Below are 15716 nucleotides of genomic sequence, written 5' to 3'. Positions count from 1 at the left end.
CCATTCGAAGGCCTACTAGTAAGGCTTTGTACTTTACTTCGTTATTGGATGCTTTGAAGTCTAAAGTGATTGCCTGCTCGAGCATCGAACCGTTTAGGGTGACAAAGACCACGCCTGCTCCCAAGCCCTTGAAGATGGATGCACCATTTGGGGCAACAAGCAAGCATGGCCAAGTTCCAATCCTTATTTCATTACATGTTGAGAAGCATCTAGAAATGTAGGATTGATCATAAAGGATATTGAGTCATGATGATGATTGTATGAGCTTGAAAATATGGTCTGAGCTTTCGAGCCACAACAACTAGCGCCAAAATTAATTTCTCGATCATCGTATATCTAATTTTCTCATCGAGAAGGACTTTAGAAGTTTAGAATATTGCCAATTGGGGCTTCAACTCTTATTATATAAGGGTAGAAGTCACCACTTCTTTCGAGACTGCCAAGTAGATGTGTAACTCCTCTGCTGCTTCTGGCTTGGATAGTAAGGGAGGTGACGTGAAATACTTCTTCAGGTCTTGGAAAGCTCTTTCACACTCATCATCCCATTTATCTCGTTATGCCTTTTTGATTGCTTGCATTGATCAGTGGACCACGAGAAAAAATGGTTGAGCGCAACTGCTAATCCGGTCAAACTTTAGATCTCTTTCATGGAAGTTGGAGATTTCATCTCTATGATTGCTCGGATTTTCTTGGGATGTGTTTTGATTCCTCGTTGGGTTACTAAGTGCCCTAAGAATTTGCCTAAAGAAACTCTGAATATACATTTGGCGGGATTAAGCTTCATCTTGTACTTTCGAAGGATGTTGAAAGTTTCCGCTAAGTTGCTGGTGTGGTTTGATCGCTACTTGCCCTTCACCATGATGTTGTCGCCGTAGACTTCATGGTTACTCCACTTTTCTTCTTGAACATCAGGTTTACCAGTCATTGGCAAGTGGCTCTCACGTTCTTAAGGCCAAAAGGCATGAGCTTGTAGCAGTAGGTGCCTCGCTCGATCACTAACGCGGTCTTGTCGGGTTATTTGGTTGCAGCCAGAGTATGAGTCCAAGAAACAAAGCAGCCAGTTCCTGGAAATTAAATCTACCAATAGATCGATTCAAGGAACTAGATAAAGATCTTTCGGGCATGCCTTGTTGAGGTCGGTGTAGTCTATGTAAACCCTCAATTTGCCCTTCTCTTTCTTCATTACTAGCATGACGTTGGCAAGCCATGCTGAATGTGCTACCTCTTCTATGAATATGGCCTCCAATAGCTTGTCAATTTCCACTTCAATGATCACTACTCGTTCGGGTGCGAAATGTCTTCTCTTTTGGATTACCAGTTTGGCAACCGGGTCAACGTTCAACTTGTGGCAAGCTATCTTAGGGTCGATGTTGGGCATGTCGAAAGGTGATAAGCTTATATATATATATATTTTACATCAAATCCACTTGTCTTTTCTTAGTTAGTTCCTTATATTTTGAGCTATTTACTTTGTTTTTGTGTTTTGTAGGATTGGTCAAGCAAAGAAAAGAAAAATATTTTAAGCAACAAATTCGTCAAAACTGTCTGTGCAGATCAGCTGACTTTGGAAGCAAGTTGCGAACAACTCATAATGAATTAGAGAATGAGCCTTATATGCTTAGAAAGCTACGAATGTCTATTTTATGGAGCATTTCACATATTGCTAATATCATTTTTCTAGAAGATGTTATGCCTGTCTTAACACTGAAAGGTTCCCAAGAGGCTGAGCAATTTGTAACTGACAAGAAAGCATTGAAAGCAATAAATCCAATTAATCTAGCAGCCAAAATTGATGTAGCCAAGAACAAGCCAGCTGACACCTATTCAACTATCAGAGGAAATGGAAAATTAAGTAGGAGTATTTGGCATAAAGGCTACCCAAAGAGTTACAATTGTTTTACCATTTCCTCTCACTTGTCATCACTAAATGGCTATCAGTGGATAAGTTAAGGAGAAGAAAATGATGCAGCAAGAATTGGTTTAAAAACAACATTGGGGAAGGAAGGAAAGGGGAGGAAGCCTCAATCGATTTCTTTCAGTTCTATTTTCTCAAACTCATGTCTATCTTTTGTTTTAACTTAAGGATTATTTGTAACTAATTTTTAGTAGTTAGGGGCTGTTTTGAAGCCCCAAATATGATTGCAAGTTTGTTATAACATTTCATTTTGAATTACTTTTATGAATGGATGAAAATTGGTTCACTACTTGTCTCATTGATGAATTCTTTATGTGTTTTCTACGGATGCATACTTAGTAAGCATATCTAGGATTCTAATGCTATGAATATGTGTGTGCCTGCCCTTGTCGAATGAGGACCTACATATGTTCTAGAGTAGTACTCGGTTAACATGTCAACCAATTTCCAGGATAAGTAAGACAACGCCAGTACTTACGATGCCTTGTGATGACTCAAACTCTTTTTGTTCTTAATGATTTCTACTTGTTAAATCTATGAAAACGTCATTCTAGATTGCATGCTAGGGACTAAGTTAAGTTGAAAACGCCATTCTCTTAACATGCTACATAAGAAAGAGTAATAGGTTGAGTTCTAACATTGAGCCAACTTGAGCATCTTCATCCGGAAATAAAAGGAATTTGAATGAAACATAACATGTTTGTATGATTATTTGGTGGTGGATAGAAATTCCCCTAACTCGTTTCTCTTAATTTGTGAACTACTTAAAATCTGTTTCTATTCTGTTTTGTTCGATTTAATTTAAACAGCAAATCAACTCCAAAAATCCCAAAACTTTGTGTGAGTGTATCTCTATGTGTCTAGTGTCTTCATATAAAATTTCGTAGACTTCAGATAAGTGTAAGTCTGTCTAATAATTATTTTTTGGTGGCTGGCCAGTAGGGACAGCAGCCCAGTTTTTGTGACATTTTAAGTAGTTAGATAAAACAATCTTCTGCAAGAAAGACCCTTATTTTCATATGCTACAATTGACAAATCTTAGTGTTAATAAGGAAAATCAATAGGACATTTGAGTGTTACTTTGTGGTGTGCTTTTAATCCTATCAAAAGGTGACCATGCGAAGACGTCATGATTTTCCCTAAGGAAATCCGTGAGTTCCTCCTTTTCCTTTGGGCTGAAACGTGAGCTGATTCTAGTAGTCTTTTCTGTCTGCTGGGGATCAAGAATGATGGGTTTAACATCCTCTTCAGGTTTCCATCTCGTCTCATCTACTGTCACATTGATTTGAACATCAACTTCTTGATTCGTTTATTATCATTTCTATTTGATAGCTTCATCGTCCCTCTAGACCTCGGTAGCCTCTATGGGGGTAAAGGTTTTCTTTTTTGACTCCTTCAATACTTGCACAGTGCATCGTCGAGATGTGGCATGGTCAGACTTGATTTCTCTTACTTCTCTTCCAGGGATGCGAAATCCAATTTTTTTATTATTGATGGAGGTTATGGCATCCAACTTTATCAGCCAAAGTCGCCCTAGAATCCCATTGTAGGGAGACGGTTCGCTTACTATTATGAACATCTGCTTTGAGACAACTGGCAGTGTTCTCATTTAAATGTAATATTGCCATGGCAGTCGAGGTGCATCCATTAAATTCGGTAAGTACCTCCGCTCGGCGTATGATTGTGCTTTTCAGGCCAATTTTCTGAATTACTGAGAGCTGACTGCACTTCCAATGCCAACCATCATTATGTCGACTATAGCGTGGGCTAGTTGGACATATGCCACTATAGTGTTGTTATATGGGAAGTCGACACCCTCGACATCCTACTCAGTGAAACCAATGATATGTTTAGGCTGGGTGTTGACTACCTGGACCTGTGAGACTAGTAGAGCCTACTGGATCTTTCTTTTCTTGGAGTTATTGGTGGGCCCTAAGTGGTCAGATTTGACGAAGATCCCATTGATCTGGATTGTCTTAGTTGGTGATTTTTCATCGGCGTTTAAGTTTCTTCTAGGATGTGTAGCTGGCTTGTCCAAGTATTTGTCAATTTTGCCTTATTTTGCTGGCTTCTCTAGGTAGTTCCTTCAAGTGTAGCAATCGTTAATTGTGTGACCAGGACCTCAATGGAATGCGTAGTACTTGGTGAGGTCTAGCTTGGAGGTATCTTCCTTTAATTGCTTCAACAACTTCAACCAAGGTTCGCTCTTGATGTCTCGAAGGATTTGGAGGATCAGGATCAAGAACTTAGAATAGTTCTTCTGCGTCGGGCCTCCTTTAGTTGGGGATCGGTCCTTGTGCTTGGCCTCCTACTTGCTTTTGTTATTGTACTACATCTCATCCTCATTCTTTTGAGTTATTGCCGATTCTTTTTTAGGTTGCTCAGGTGCCTTGTCTGCTCATCGAGGCTCGTCCCAAGATGCATGGTTCTGCCAGAGTGATACCAGAGTTAGATCTTCTTTCATGATAAATTTTTTGAACAGTGAGTGATTACTAGAAGTTCTTTTTGGAAGGATGCACTAGCTATCGAGTCGTTACATCCGACTATCTTTGTCTTCTCCACTTTGAACCTCTTCATATAGTCGCGAAGCAACTTCTTTGGGTTCTTCTTCACGTTAAACAAGTGGTCAGACTTATTCTTGATTGAGCGTTAAGATGAATACTCCTTGGTGAAAACCAAAGAAAGCTCGTCAAAACTCCGAATAGGATGAATAAAGGATCATTGCGCTTAGGTAATGCTTTAGGTGCCTCTTCGGGTGTCTATCTCTTTTGAATGATGTGAAATGTGGCATGCTGAATTTGCGTAGAGGCTTTGTCTGCTCAATCTCATCCATAAAAAATGACCTACTTATGTTGGTCATGTCTCGTCGTAATGTCGCATCAGTGATCTTGTTGTGTTTGAAATCGTGCAATCACTCGATCATGAGACTCTCTACTTTTTCCTAAATTTACCTTTGTTGGGGCATTGGAGCTCTCAGTTACCCCCGGTCGTGAACTGTTGGTCTACGCTGCTCTTGTATATGCTCGGCTTATCTATGTCGCAGCTGCCTAGCAGGCGAGCGAATTACTCATAGGTTACCGATTAAACTTGAGCTGGATTGCGTGACTACTTCTCTCCTCCTGTTGTGCTGCCTACTCCAATGTGAGGTGGAAGATGTTCCTTGTGGGCCTAGCCACGAATAAACACCTTGCCTGAAGGCTACTCATGTTGATTATTAGAGTATAGCACCAACCGTGAATGTATGTTTGTCTGTGGGCCTAACCGAGACTACACGCTCCTCTGTGCACTAAGACGAAAATATACACTATCTCGGAGGCCCAATTGAAAGTGTACACTGCTAGAACACTCCATTCGTGACTGGTCAAGTGACTGTTTGCAGGGACGCTGCTGGAAAGCTTCGTGGTCTACCCTTGTCCAACTTCGGGACACCTTGTATAAGGCACATTACATCTCGATGTGTTGGAAGAGCTGATTCACTAAGGTCGTCTGCTGCATAAGGGCGCTTGTCAACTCTATGACTTGTCGAGACAAGTATGGTTTGCCATTTGGGTTGGAAGAGCTTGGACAATAAGCATCTCCTTGAGTAATGGAACTATAATAGGCTCTGGGCGCGACATTTGAGCTGGGATTTGTCAAATTTGAGGAGAATGGGGTTAAAATACCCTTGGTTTAATCATCGGTCCAGAAACTTGAAGTCGGAACAGTTGAACTGGTCTTTGACCTATTTAGATTGCTTGGAAGGCCACGAGAATGGGCTGGATCTCGGATTCGGTCACGGGAGCGAGTCGGGTCTCCAGAGCTGGTCAAGCCGCTGACGTGGGCTGCGTTGCATGTGATGCGCGTAGGCGCTAGGTCTAGGCTTAGCTCAAAAGCGCATTGGCCTTGGGCACGCGAGTGCTGGGCTGCTTCTCCTATCTTAGCCACTTGGTTCTTGGCCTGCTCAAATTAGGTTATGGTAGGCTCCTTTGTGGTATGGGCCTGGGCTCGTTGTTGCAAGGTGGCATAGGCCTAAGCTTGCAGCTGCAAGGTGACGCCTTCACTGTGGGCTTAGGATTCGCCAAGGGCCACTGCCATGGTTGCTACCATGGTGGCTGCCATGGTGGTACCCCATCAAGGTGGTGCCGCTCCACTCATCATTGCGTTGAGCCTCATGGATCATCATGGTCCAAATCCTTGAACGTAGGAAGTTCTGCTCGTTGTGGCTTCCGAATTTCTAGTCATTGCACTTTTCTTTTACATTTATTCAAAGAATTTTATAAAATAAAATAAAATAAAAATCCTAAGAATAAGAATGTACGAAAAATCTACAAATGAACAAGAAATGAGAAATTTTGAATGTGAGTCTTCTTCGAGCGTGTGAATTAAGACTCTCAATGAAAGCAGCAATTTGTGGATGCAATTTTCCACCATCTTCTCCTTTGATGAAAATGCACCTAAAAAATAATAACACCTAAGATTAAGGCCAAAAGCCTCCCGTGCCCACAATGAATGGGGGGGTGCTTTGGCCGAAAAATCTCTGATGCTAAGGTTAGAATTTGAGAGAGACTGTGTTTAGGAATTTTTGGGGAAAGAATGAATTAGCATTTTAGTGGGAGAATAAGGCTATTTATAGGGGTGTGGCCAGCCCTATTTGGAGAATAGGGTTTGGCCATATACGGTGGGAATATGAGTATAATTGGAACATATTATGTGAAATAATATCTTGCAATTAATTTGTCAATTAATCCGAAATTGAATAGGAAAATTGAGAGTTATCTTTTGAGTGAGGATTTGATGAGGGTGATGAGAAAGATTTGAAGAAATACCATTTTGATCACCCTTGACTCTTCCTTGATGGAGTCGTTATTGTCTGTTGCATGTGCATGGGAATCCCGGTATGCCTCGAGGGTAATTTTGTCTTTTTCTCCCAAAATTCCTCGTGTCGCCTCCATAATTTTCTTGATTATTTTTTGCTTCACACTACTCGCCATATTACCAATTGGTTTTGTAGTGGAATGCCAACTTCTTAATGGTATAAGAGCAGGTTATCTCAAGTGTGAAGCCAAATGACCACACACGGTCCACATCACCTCGTTGTATAGTCCACGTGTTAGACTTGAAAATAAACATGAGGGATGTGTTGAGAATAAATCCAGCAAAGATGAGAGGAGAGACCTAACATGTGCTTATAAGTAGTTGAACTACTCCTCATTATACACACACGTCTCTTAATCTTGAATAAATGACAACAAAAAGCCACGAATTAACTAATAATCATCAATAATGTTGTCTTACATGATTAGAGTAGGATTAGATTTATTTAGACTTCCGTATGCATGCATGATGTATATCCGCTTCCAGTAAATTTGGCTTTTCCAACATGATCGAGTCCGTGACTTCTACGATTAGATTAGCCAGAAAACACCAAATTACTAAAATTATAAACTAATGCATACAAATAAATCAACTTTATATATATCCTCCCTCTCGTGAACTTACTTCCGAATTTAATCACATCCAGCATCAAGTTGTATCTGTGTACAGTATGCTACAGTCTGCATGTCTTAGAGAGAGAGAGAGAGAGATTCCTGCGTGTTTTCACCTAAATAAAATAAAATATAAAATAAAAAAAAGATTTCTGCATGCATTAGACTATAAACTGCAGTATGTGGTGAAAAGAGAGGAACGCACCACAAGAAAAATTATATTACGAGACAAAACGCTTCGTCTACGTAGTATCTACAAGATGTTGAGATGCCGTTCAATTGTCCTTAGCACAGCAATGACGATGGTGTGAGAAGGGAAAAATCTTCTGTTTTCATCCAAAGCACTGAGTTGTTTACCTAAAGGGATATGGAGGTAGTGCATTGGTTAGTACTTAGCAATGGTAGCGAGACCATGGCATACTTGGAAGAGCATGAAGAGTTAACGAAGTGAGAACATATTTTGCTTTTACATGCCCAAAAACACCATGAATTGTTTCCTCATTGGTTTCACGAACATGTAAGTTGTCTGTGTTTTGGTTTATTTCCATAATTATAATTTCATGTCAGTTGTCGTCAAATTTGGTAAAATTTGGTAACACATGAACTTTTGTAATAAATGAGGTGAAGAAATTGAAGGAAATGAATTCGCCCGATTACAAACAACTTGGCTATTGGACTCCTAAGCACGGAATGGTACTCAGGTTGTCATGTAAACGACATTAAGTTCTTGGGGGTTAATCATGATGACAAGATGTGTACTCAAAATAGCGGGTTACATGCTGAGTGCAGGCAATGTTGTAGACATTGATTTCTATGGTAAACTAACAAGTGTTGTTTAATTGCTTTACAAAGACCGGTGCCAAGTGATTATTTTTAAGTGTCACTGGTTTGATACAAACCCAGGTAGGAATGGGAGTGTTAAGCGAGATCATGGGTTACTATCAATGAACACTAACAGATGTTGGTACAATGATGACCCGTACATTTTGGCAACTATGACCAAACAAATTTTCCACATAGATGATCCAAAGGGCAGGATGGGTTGGAAAGTTGTTTAGAAGATTGATCATAGAGGCGTGTATGATATTCCGAACCGAGACACTATTAAAGACAATGACGACAACTTCACTGACCAACTGCTTGAAATTTCGATGAAAATTGGTGCAAAAACACTCCGAGATGCTAACATTGTTCAAGAACCATTTCACGTAGCTAGTGTTCCTGAAATCAAAATACTAATAGAGTCAATTACGATTGACCTTTTCAAAATACAATACACCTGAGAGCACGAATGACTAAGTTGATGTACCAATCGATAATAATACTTGTTAACCTGAATTAAACCGGATCACTTTGGTCGATAATGCTTGTGACACACAAATCAACCGAGTCATATATGATTTTTGTTGGCGTGACATTCAAGTCAAAATAAGATTACTATGTATTTTTCTTTTCTTAGAAGATTTTCTTTTATACAGATTTTATTTTTCTATTGTAAATAGATTGGTAATGTTTTTGTCTTGCCCTACAAGAATTGTATTACTATAAATATATACTTCCATAGAGAGAAGACTACACAACAAAAAATTCTTTCATAAGCTCTAGCTCTATAATTTGACAATTCTCTGCCTACTCTTGTTGTGATTTAGTTTGAGGACGAACTGGATATTTAGGTGATTATTGCTCTTTGCTCACACAATTCAATTCAGGAACGTAAAGAACGCAAAAATTGAAAAGCACATTGGTATTGGATCGTCGTAAGCTTTTTTCACAATCCTAGCATATTGATTTCAACGGCAATATAATTAATTCTAGAGTCATGAAATTTGTTCACCAAGCTTCTCAACACACAAGCGATCACCGATATTTTGTTAAAAATAGATAAAGATTAAAATAACCCTAATTTGAGTAAGTACATTACTGTCCGTAGGAATTCTCTATTGCGCACGTTGGTTGCTGATTCAGGTCATAGACCAAGGTCATTATTACATGAATTTAATGGCAGCTATGACATCAAAGGTGTGTTTGTTGCATCAGACTATCTCGAACTGGACTAGTTTTAAAGACTAAGCTGGATTAGCTTAGACTAGACTAAACTAGACTGACTTAATAAAACGTTTGGTGCAATACCTGATTAAGAAGCATGGGTAATTAACAAATTAAAATATTTTAATGAAACGTTTGTAGAATCACCTATCTCTCTAATTAACAAATTAAAATATTTTAATGAAACGTTTGGTGCAATACCTGACTTAATGAAACATTTGTAGAATCACCTATCTCTCTAATTTTTTATTTCTAGAATCTTCTCTCTCACAATACCTATTTTCCTTCGCCACTCTCTCACTCCCCTCTCCCACTTTTTCTACTGTTTCACCAGTTTTGTCTAGATTCATCTATCTCCCTCTAACAAATTCTAGAAGGCATAGCAAATCAATTCAAAAAATTTCGGTCTTGGTCGAATTGGGGTTTGGATTCTTGGTGGGGTTGAACCCAGATGAGAAATTGGCCACTTAGGTGGGTTTTTTTCTGGGTGTTCTAGGACAAATTGGATGACGGCTTGGACGGTTGGACTGATTGGGGACGGTGACTTTCTTCATCTTCCTCTTATGGTGTTTGTGCTTGGGTGTCGATGGGTTTTGGTTTTGGGTTCTATGTCGGATTCCATCGATTCAGAGAGAGATAGCTATTAGCTTTGGAGGTGGCTGCTGGTTTGGGAGGTGGGCGGCTGAGGGTAATTGGGAGATGACTGAGAGAATCAGTGAGGAGGACGACCGAGAATGACTAGGGAGCAACGCTCTCGAAGATGGGCTTAGCAATCCTGTGATAATTGGGGGTCCTTGCTAAGAACTTTTAGTGAAGGGGTTAATCGAAGGGAGTACTAGCATCCAAACAAACGTACCCCAAAAGATTAAAGTAAAATACATGCATTTTCAAGGATATAATGCATGTATGCTGCTTTTTTAGGGTTATAATGCATATATACTGCTTTGAATTTCTAGCTTTTGAGATTTTCAATATTAACTGAAATCTTTTAGTTTTCTAAAAGTTTTATTTTAAGCTTTATTTAATTTGACTTTTCATATTTCTCACTTTTAAGAGTAAACTTATAAATATTTGTTTTCGTAAGGAGTGATAAAAGTTGCTTGAAATATAATTTTAAAATTTGAGTTGCAACTTGTTTTTAATTAAGGGTTGGCTTGGAATTGTGGTGCTTTAAAAAAAAAAAAAAAAAAAAAAAAGCTTATTAAAAAAATCTTGAACATTTAATGTGTTTGGTAAAACAAATTTTTTTTTGAAAAACTGTTGTTAATGAAAGTAGAAAAGCATAGAAAAGTCAAATTAAGATCTACCATGCTTCTAAAAGAAAGTGTGTTTTTTTTTATGCTTTTAAAAGGAAGTGTAGCAAAGCATAGTAATAAATGTTCATTTAATGACATTTTCAAGTGGCAAATATATCCCCACATGTTTTACAAAATTACAATCTTTACCCTTACATTATTATCTTTGACAATTATTATATCACATTAAATACCATATCTTTTTTAGTCATTTAACATATTCAAAGCAATTTATATAAAAGTTTGCTAATGTCACATCCCGGTTTGGGCCCCCACCACATCCTGGGCTCGACTCCACCATAGCACGATATTGTCCGCTTTGGCCCGGACCACGCCCTCACGGTTTTGTTTCTGGAAACTCACACGAGAACTTTCCAATGGGTCATCCATCATGGGATTGCTCTCGCGTAAACTCATTTAACTTTAGGAGTTCCAGTGGAACCCGAAGCTAGTGAGCTCCCAAAAGGCCTTATGCTAGGTAGAGATGGGAATATACATATAAGGCTTGCAGGATCCACTCCCCTCGACAATGTGGGATGTTACAATCCACCCCCTTAGGGGCCTAACGTCCTCGTTGGCACAGTTCCGGCCAAAGATTAGCTCTGATACCAAATTATTACATCCCGATCTAGGCCCCTACCACATCTCAGGCTCTACTCCACCGTAGCACAATATTGTCCGCTTTGGCTCCGACCACACCCTTACGGCTTTGTTTCTGCGAACTCACATGAAAACTTCCTAGTGGGTCACCTATCCTGGGATTGCTCTCACGCAAACTCGCTTGACTTCGGAGTTCTGATGGAACCCGAAGCCAGTGAGCTCCCAAAAGGCCTTGTGCCAGTGAGCTCCCATCTCTACCTAGCACAAGGCCTTTTAGAAGCTCACTGGCTTCGGGTTCTATCGAAACTCCAAAGTTAAGCGAGTTCGTGCAAGAGCAATCCCAGGATGGGTGACCCACTGGGAAGTTCTCACTTGAGTTCCCTGAAACAAAACCGTGAGGCTGTGGTCAAGGCCTAAAGCGGATAATATCGTGTTACGGTGGAGTCAAGCCTGAGAAGTGGTGGGGGTCGGGGTCGGGATATGACAATTTGGTATCAGAGCCAATCCCTGGCCGGAAGTGTGCCGACGAGGACATTTGGCCCCTAAGGGGGTGGATTGTAACATCCCACATCGCCCAAGGGAGTGGATCCTGTAACTCTTATATGTATATTCTTATCTCTACCTAGCACGAGGCCTTTTGGGAACTCACTGGCTTCGAGTTCTATCAAAACTCCGAAGTTAAGCGAGTCCGTACGAGAGCAATCCCAGGATGGGTAGCTCACTGGGAAGTTCTCCTCTGAGTTCCCAGAAACAAAACCATGAGGGTGTGGTCGAGGCCCAAAGCAGACAATATCGTGCTACGGTGGACGTGACAATATATCTACCTATCTATCTTATCTTTTTGTTTCATTTTATCCTTTATTTACCACCAAGCTGCTTCTTGTATCAATTGTGTGCGTGGACCATTTCAACAACATATCACTAACATATTAACAGTACTATGGGTCTGGCAGTAATAGAAATTCTTTTATGCATATACAAATTGTGCGCATGGGTTGCGAATGACCCGTATTGGTAATTTACTGACAACTTATTCCTACCATATTGATAGGATAATTAAGACTATTGGGGCCTAAGCATGTTACACACCAACCCAACCAAGTCTCAAAGTCCAATTATCATGAAAAGCCTACATTCAAACCCAAACACACGCTAAGGCATGGGATCGACAATGAATATATTTACAAAGATATCATGCCACTCCATGCTTCCTTAGCCACAAATCATGCTAAGCCCAAGTCACATATTCAGGGCTTGCCAGTGGATTGTGGTGTGGATGGTTACGGAAGGTTATCAGGTCTACGTGGAATCAGGGTCATGGAAGACTTTGGGCTGCTTAGGAGCCCAAAGATCCAAGCCTATAACCTTTGTGTTTCACGCAGGCATCATTGAGAGAGAACTAGCCTAGTTTATCCCTTTCCCTAGCAACCCAACCCCCTTAGTTAGGATTAAACTAGATTCTTTCATTAAATGCATGTTAAGCCCAACAAGCCAGGCATTTCATGCTGACTTTCCCTTCCCAGCCTGCATAGACAGCCAATGCGCAAAAGCCATGAAGTGCATTACCAGATTTAGTGCCCTGGGAAAGCCGCACCTTGGGAAGAGGCAATTTGCAGGTCTCAACAATGTAGCTAGTTTACACCAAAAGGGGAATAATAAGATAGCTAGGGAGAATGGAGGGGAATACCAAGCCATAAAGGGATATTCCCTTGAAACCTAGGGAAGAAGCCTTCACTTACATAAGGAGGGGGATAAGCCATCAGAAGGGGATTAAAGTAACACAGAGAGATAGAGAAGAAACGCAGGAAGAGAGAACCACCCAGGAAATAAGCCCAGAGAGTTATCACCCTAGGAAAGCCCAAATCATGCAACTAAGAATGCCATGCAACCATGCAAGCCCCTTCTCTCTTCTGTAAACTGATAATCTTCTACCTTCCACACCATGCTTCACTTGAGCAAGTGATTATCTTGATCAATCATGCTATCTTTGAGCCGTTGATATTACCGGGGTATTTCCTAAGACAAACTATCTCTTTCAAGATATGTCGGAACTTGTTACCAATCCGTACCAAGGGAGACAAGAGGACGTTCTCAAAGTCCAAGTCCACGTAAAAATCCCCCAACAAAAACTTATTTAGAAGCATATACTTCTACCAAAATTTGAAGACTAAACTCTAACGTCTTGAATTACAGAAGTGGTATCTCCTCAATCCCAATTCATGCAAATTATAGGGCGATACTGAAACCTTTCCAAGTGCAAGGCTAGCATCCTCCACAAAGAAAAATTATCTCATGTCACCATTTATCACGTTGCCATCGTTATATTGGATAAGTAATGCATTTTTGAAATACATGACGAACAATTATTGGACAATAAAATTACTAGAACTAAACTTTATTTGCATGAAAGTATGTCTCCTTAACAAGATCGCATGATCTATAGAACTATGACCAAGAGATTAGCTGCTAGCTAATTAATAGTGCCAATTCAGTTTCAATACCACCGCCTTTAGTTTGTTAGAATACTAATTATCTTTAGCTTAAGGTGGACCTCTAAATCCTAGGCCACTTACCTTAGAGGTGATCACAAGCTTGTTGATAGCATGACAGTTATTTAAGTTCATAATTGTTATCATATCATGACAAAGAATTTGCTTAACGATGAAGTATTGTGTGTTGATTTAAACTGGATTTTATTTATTCAACTTTTTTGTTGTCGGATAAACTGGATTTAATGAAAATCTCTGATGCAAAATTTCCCTGAGCCTTACAATTCTTCCAATTTGGAGAAAATGAAATTAAAGTTTTGCCTTTGAAGCTATTGTTTTGGATCCAAAAACAATAGAACATGTGGAGTTCCAAATACAGTGCTAGGGCTCAACTCTACTAAAGATTATACTGATTTTATGTATCTAAATATAATCATTGGCAAAAGACTATATATAGTAGAAAGCATATAGCTACGAACATGAATTAAATTACTTTCTGAAACAACCATCAATTATTACATTTGAACCACAATTTTCATTAAAATACAATGCTAGAGAGGATGTGGAAGAAGGCAAGGAGCCTTCCATCCATCCACCAAAACATAGAAAGAAATATTAATAAGAATGAAAAATGGAATATGTATACCAATAAACATCCCAAAAGCTCTTAGACACGCACCAAATGGAAATGAGAAAATAATTAAAAGCATATGTAATAAAAATTGAGAGCACGACGGATAAATAGTGCTTCAAATTCAAGCACATTTGTAACCAGTAGGGATCTGCTTCCCGCAGTAGTTTAAGAGCAGGCTCAGTGAAACGGGGACATTTAAGTGGATCCCCAAGACATTAGCTTTGATTGCAGTGCAAAGGCACACAGCAGCATCAAGGTCAACAAGGCCCTCAATGAGGCTGCAGCATGGGAACTTTGGTGGACCAACGACAAGGTGCACCAAACCATTCAACACGTCAGCACATACTCCCAATTTCAAAGTGTCTATTGGGCACGTGGCACGCTTAGAGGGCTTGGGGTTTGGTAGTGCAGGACTTGCGTGCTTAGGGTGGTGTCCCTTTTTTGCAGGTGGTGGGCAGTCAACATTGGTGGAGGTGACCAAGGTGAAGAAGAGGAGGTTGAGGGAGAGGAGGAGGGCAGTGGAAGCTACAGCCTTGGAAGCCATTTGGGACGTTTGGATTGGCTTGTGAAACGGAAGGCTCTTCGCTTTAGAAGGATTAGGAATTTGATTGAGAGGATGTGTTTGAACTGGAACCTAGCTAGGGTTTTTATAGATGGAGTGAGGTAGGGCTGGGCTTGAAATAATTATAGAGGGGGATTCTCTACCTTCCTATTCTCATTCTCTTCCATTCCTTCCTTTCACATATTACTTTTTGTCTTATTATCTCTATAAAAAAAATCAATATAAGATGTTGACGTGACTTAACTGTGACCGTTCAAATAGGAGGGCATGGAAGGGCAGAGAGATTAGGAGGGTAGAAAACCCTCCTCCAATAATTATTGGACTGGAAGTGATGCCTATGGTACGAAAAAAAAATTTTATTGTGATCGGAACACAGAGGGTACATCACGTGTTTTTATATAAATGGTGAGTTTTTAATTTTTTTTAAGTTACTAACTTTTTAACACATATTTCTCAATATTTGTATAATGACACTGTACCGGTCACATTGAAAAATTTCTCCAATGGTATAACCTGGCTGTTGAATATGCTGGGATAAGCCTGTGGATTATGGAGTTTGGATTTATGTGGATGTATTAGCTGTTAATTCCAAGTATTCGTCTGTCCCTCACAACCAGTGTTCTAATGAATATTCAATAGTAGTAATGAGTATGTGTTTTCGTGGAGTTGGAGCAAAAATACTTCGTAAGGAGAGTATTTAATTTAGACAC

At 39.8% G+C, this 15716-nt stretch overlaps 1 protein-coding gene across 1 annotated transcript; it reads right to left on the bottom strand.

The window, feature by feature from the left end:
* Positions 1-14278: 14278 nt before the first annotated feature.
* On the bottom strand, positions 14279-15066 carry LOC103938607 (14 kDa proline-rich protein DC2.15-like). The gene has a single exon (XM_009348631.3). It carries the CDS (start codon positions 14986-14988, stop codon positions 14566-14568), a length of 423 nt encoding a protein of 140 aa, XP_009346906.2. The 5' UTR covers positions 14989-15066; the 3' UTR covers positions 14279-14565.
* Between the last annotated feature and the right edge of the window lie 650 nt (positions 15067-15716).

Source organism: the organism of the source record quoted next, unplaced genomic scaffold (assembly GCF_019419815.1).
Source record: "Pyrus x bretschneideri cultivar Hongxiangsu unplaced genomic scaffold, Pyrus_bretschneideri_v1 Contig34, whole genome shotgun sequence".
NCBI classification, from domain to species: Eukaryota; Viridiplantae; Streptophyta; class Magnoliopsida; order Rosales; family Rosaceae; genus Pyrus; species Pyrus x bretschneideri.
Note: the sequence above shows the minus strand (reverse complement) of the source record. Positions and strands in the feature narration are given on the sequence as shown.

Coding starts and splice junctions, on each gene's coding strand:
- LOC103938607 (XM_009348631.3), bottom strand. CDS start 14,988: ATGGCTTCCAAGGCTGTAGCTTCCACTGCCCTCCTCCTCTCCCTCAAC.